Raw genomic sequence first — 5,033 nt, forward strand, 5'->3', positions numbered from 1 at the left:
GCCCAGCTCCAGGTTGAGCTGTTGTTCAGCATCTTAGCTGTAGAGGGCAGTGTCACTGGCCCTCACATGTGGGATCTGAACCGGGGCCCTCTGGTATCCCAAGCCAGTTCTTAACCATCGTGCCACTTGGCCGGCCCACAAATCTTTTTAAAGAAGGACTAGACACTTCCATTTCAGGTATTATAACTAACTAGATATTCTAAAAACATGTCAGCTAAAAACACCTGAAAATTCTGGATGCAAGATTGAAAACACCCTTTTGGTCACATTACAGCTCTCTCAACAAAATAAAATATTCAGAAATGAAAAATCTGGGAGCACAAATCTGTAGAATGGTAAGTGGATATTGAAGCTGAAGTTCTATGAGTGATTTCTGGTGTCTAGAAATGTAGAACCTTGGGCTTTAAATATGATATTTAAGGTACCCAAGACAAGACCTGGACTTGTGCCAGGAGAGGAATTGGAAGAGAGAACTTCCCATAGAACCCAGATATCTAAGGATCCATCACCTCAATGAAAGAGCCAGCTATTTAAAAAATAAATGAAACAGGCCGGCTGAGTGGCTCAGTTGGTTAAGAGCTTGCTCAAGAGCGCAAGCTCTGAGCAACAGGGTCGCCAGGTCGATTCCCACATGGGCCAGTGAGCTGCGCCCTAGCTGAGCTGCTGCTGAGCTGCCTACAGGTGGCAGAAGGGCTCAACTGGTGAGAGCACGTGCTCCTAACAACAGGGTTGCCTGTTTGAGATGGTGGTCTACGACCGCCTGCAACTAAAACTGAACACAGCACCTTGAGTTGAGCGGGTGACTGGACTTGGTTGGAGCTGAGCTTGCTGCGCCCTCCACAACTAAGATTGAAGGACAACAACTTGGCTGTTCCCCTTCCCCAATTCTCCAATAAAATCTTTAAAACAAAAACAATATTTAAAAAATAAATAAAACAGGGCTGGCCGAGTGGCGCGTTGGTTAAGAGCTGGTTTGGGACACCAGAGGGCCCNAAAAAAAAAAAAAGAATATGCAAGTCAGATTATGGAGAGTAGCCACCGCAACCCCTAATTTCCCACCATCCTACCCTCTCCACATGCAGCCACTTCAGCCAGCACTTGCTCACCACTCAGTTGCCTTGGAGGGAACATGTGATAGGTGCTGTAGATATCATTGGAGAACTGCAACTGGAGTTCCGGGCTGCCCATCAGGAGCTGGGCCACCTGTTCCACCTGAAATGGTGTCTTCTCCAGGATCACCACGGCATCCTCTCCATCCCCGTCCCCAGAGGCCTCATTCACCTGTGGGCAGAGACATCATCAGTGGACCCAGAGGCAGAGCCACAGGTGAGGTCTGGAGAACAGAGGCAGAAGCTCTCGGGGGCTCGGAATTCCCAACACATGGGATTTCCTTCCCTGCAGTTTCCTTCCGGGCAAGTCTAGCCAATAGCACTCATGTTTCTCCTCCCAGAGGAGGTATCTCCTTAACCCAAATGCTTGTGGCAATGCTCATATCTTTCTTCTGAAATATGCAAAGCTTCTCAGTTGCCTTCCATTTTAGGCTTATGAGGCCTGTCAAATTCTCCCCATTTTACAGATGAAGAAACGGAGGTAATTTAGAGAGATTAAGTGACTTGCCCAAAGTTATAGGTACAATCAGCGCATCTAGCTATATCGACTAACTCCTAGTTCAAAGGTCTCATGGCTAAAATCTTCAGCAGGTGCTGCAGACTGAAGGCAGGTTGGGCTAAGAGAGCCAGACAGAACCTTGTAAAAACAAAAACAAGAGACACAGGGAGTAGTATGGAAACCTAGCCGCAGGTCCCCGGATCCTCCCAAAATGAGAGCTCTTGCTAGGCATTCTGGGGAACCTTAATACCTGCCCTTGGCTAGGTCTCCTCACCAGTTCCCAGGATGGTCTCCAGTGTCTCCTCAGTCCCTGCTAGACAGCCCATGGTATTAGAGCCAGCTATGTGTATCTGTCTACTGGGAGGTACTCTGCACTGCTGAAGATCAGAGATGGTAACTTTCATCTCTACATCCCCGGTACCTAGCTCAGTGTCGGCCTGTCAGTGCATGGTACAGAGTATGTGGAACTGAATTACCAATTTAATAAACTGTCTCCTCTATTAGGGCTAGAATCCTGTACAGCAGGGATCATATCTACTAGTCTCTTGTTCCCAGGGGCACGGATGAGCAAGCCGGTCCCACAACATTTACTGGGTTCCTAGCACCTTTATAGGTTGAATGAATAAATGATGAATGGCTTGGAGAATTTAACACGTGATTTTTAATATGCAATACACTCTACAAGTGTTAGTGGTTACTTTTTAGCAAAGGAGGAATTAGGAAAATTAGCCGTGCGTATGTTAATTCCCTTAATTCCACGGGTGACCGTGTCTCCTCCACGCCTTCTGCCACCAAACATTCTAAAGGTGCGCTGTCCCCGCCACCCCCCAAGATTGCGATTGGTACTTCCCGGCCGAGCGCTTACAAGATCCGCCTCTCCGGCGGTGACTGGTCACACACCCGCGTCCCCGCCCAGAGCTGCCTGTGGTACCTTCCCGTGTAGGAAGAGGATCTTATCCCGCGCGGACTCCCTTAGCACTTTTTGCACTTTAAAGCCGGAAAAAGGAAAGCGGACAGAGGCAGAGGTGCCATTCCCAATGCCAGCTTCCTTGGCGTCCTTGTCTTCTTTGCCGGCTGCTTCCGCATCCGCGGCGTCCGGCTCTCGCTTTCTCTTGCCGGGCGGAGGGGCCGCATCCGCCATGTTGCCCACGGGAGTGTGCGCCTGCGCAGACTCCGGACACGTCCCGCCCACCTGTGCGACGGACCGCTACTACAACTCCCGACGTGCTCAGCGCCGAGGCTTCGGGGCGCTGATCCCCTGCGACTTGTCTCGAAAAGCGTTTTTCATCCATGTTGCTCCAGAGCTACTTGTGCCAGCCGGCCAGAGTTGAGACCGGCGTTGAGAGAAGAGAAAAGAAAGCAGCGAGCCCCTAAACAGGCGGGCTAGCGGTGCTGCGATTGGGAGGCTTTGACACCTTGTTTGAATATGGACATTGTAACATGAATTATGCCAACGCTGATCAGTTAGCATGGAAGGAATGCTTCTAATCTATCTGTTGAGCGGATCTTATTTCTTGGTCGGTTTTTTTTTGTTGTTGTTTTATTAAGAGAACGCTTAAACCATTTCTGTTTTTCACACATTTTCAGTTTACAGAATTTTCATCGCGTTCAGTTCTTTTCTTTATAGATTCAGTATTTCTTGCTATAAATAAAGGTGAGTGAACAGGAGCAGAAACACGTTTTCCACCTGCTGCTCTTCCTCCGGGCTGGGGACTTGTCTCCTCTACCTAGTTTGCTATGCGATCCCAGGGGGATGGAGGTGGGGGATGGGTAGGGTGGCATATAAAATGTTTACTTATTTCTGCCCTTGCACGTTTCTTTTGTGCGCATTATTTCTAGTTAGTCCCTTTTTCCTTGGTGTTATTTGACAGATCTAAATTCTATCAAGATTCCAGACAAATTTTAGTCAAAAATTCTATTTTCGCCAATGTCAGATTTATTTTGAGTTTATTTTTTCAGACAAAATAGAGTGGGACAATTTTTACAATTTTTAGTAAATTGTGAAGTGTACTATATGTCAATGTACTATATGTCAACAGTTTGCTTTGGGGTTATTTCTACCAGAAATACATATTATGAGTGAGATAAAAGGCTAATTGTTTTGTGAAGCAAAGAGCATTAATAGGGGAAGCTTAGGATCTGGAATAATTATCCTCAACCACAAACATCTGCTTGTTCATAGATTTCCTTCTGGGAATATACAGTAGGACATTATAAACTGTGTGAAACACTAGAGCAAAATGTCTTGCAGGTAAAATGCAATAGCAAAACCTGCTCAAAACTGCAAGGCTCTGACCTGACAAAATTTCTAGAGGTGCATGCACTTCCTCCCTCCCTCCCTCCCTCCTTCCCTTCCTTCCTCTTCTTTTCTTTCTCTTTCTATTCCCTCCCTCTGTCCCTGTTTTTTCTTTCTTGCAACTGGAAAGAGAATTTGAGCAGAGTAGCTACATTTTAACCAAAAGAGCCTTGAATTGGGAGCCATGAAGTCTGGCCAACACTGACTAGCTCTGCGACTTTGGGGAAGTGACTTATCCTCTCTAGGCCTCCATTTTCTATGTGCCAGACACTATCAGTCCTGAACAAGACAGAAGAGACTTCTACTTGCATACAATTCATATTCAAACGGACATATGGTAAACCAATAACAATTTTAGCTAATGATTACTGTTCTATCTGTAGACTAAAACAGGACAATGCGATAAAGCCTGGGCATAGGGAGGACTTTAGATAAGGTGGTCATGGATGGCCTTTCAGGAGGTGACATTGAGCTAAGACTTGAGTGATAAAAAGGAAACAGCCAGGAAAGTATATTTTAGGCAGAGTTGATGGCAGATGCTAAAGGCCCGAAAGCGATAATGAGCTTGACATTTTTTAGAAACAGAAATGGCCCTTATGGCTAGAATGTAGTGAGCAAAGGAGAGAAAATGAAATTGTAGACAAATTCATTAGTGGCAAATTCATCAATGCGGTTATAATTCTGACTAAAAGACCCATAAAGTCAGAATTCCAGTCCTAAGAAGCCCTGGCTCAAGGAAAGGATGAGCTCATAGGAAGCCTCAGCCACCAGAGGGCAGAGTGCAGGGAACCTTGATCTTCAGCAGCACTACAGATCTTCAGATCTTCGCTTGGCTTCAGAGGCCTTTGTTGATGGTTTTTTTAGTTCAGCTTGTTTGGAAACATTAGAAGTCTCTGCACTGTCCATTTAAATTACTTAAATAAAATTAAAAATTCAGCTCCTGGGTCATATAGCCACGTTTCAAGTGCTTGATAGCCACATATGGTTAGTGCCTACCATGCTAAACAGCACGGATGTGGATCATTTCCATCATTACAGAAAGTTCAACTGGACAGTGTTTTATTAGAAGGTTATTATTGCAAAGCCCTAGCCTATCCACAAGCACCAATTCTTCAGTCTTCTAAAAAAA

The 5,033-nt window shown here is 45.8% G+C and overlaps 1 protein-coding gene across 3 annotated transcripts in view; it reads right to left on the reverse strand.

The window, feature by feature from the left end:
• The window catches only part of DCPS (decapping enzyme, scavenger), a 45,536-nt gene extending 42,145 nt beyond the window's left edge, over nt 1-3,391 (reverse strand). Inside the window, exons 1-2 of one of the 3 annotated variants that reach the window (XM_019658917.1) lie at nt 2,540-3,391; nt 1,068-1,281 (exon numbers count right to left, since the gene is read on the reverse strand). In XM_019658917.1, coding sequence (XP_019514462.1) covers nt 1,068-1,281; nt 2,540-2,749 — 424 coding nt within the window. In that variant the 5' untranslated portion in view covers nt 2,750-3,391. The remainder of the gene's footprint in view (nt 1-1,067; nt 1,282-2,539) is intronic. The other 2 variants (XM_019658915.1, XM_019658916.1) reach the window with 2 other exon arrangements.
• Nucleotides 3,392-5,033: the final 1,642 nt, after the last annotated feature.

The sequence above is a fragment of the Hipposideros armiger genome, unplaced genomic scaffold (genome assembly GCF_001890085.2).
Source record: "Hipposideros armiger isolate ML-2016 unplaced genomic scaffold, ASM189008v1 scaffold_291, whole genome shotgun sequence".
Taxonomy (NCBI): domain Eukaryota; kingdom Metazoa; phylum Chordata; class Mammalia; order Chiroptera; family Hipposideridae; genus Hipposideros; species Hipposideros armiger.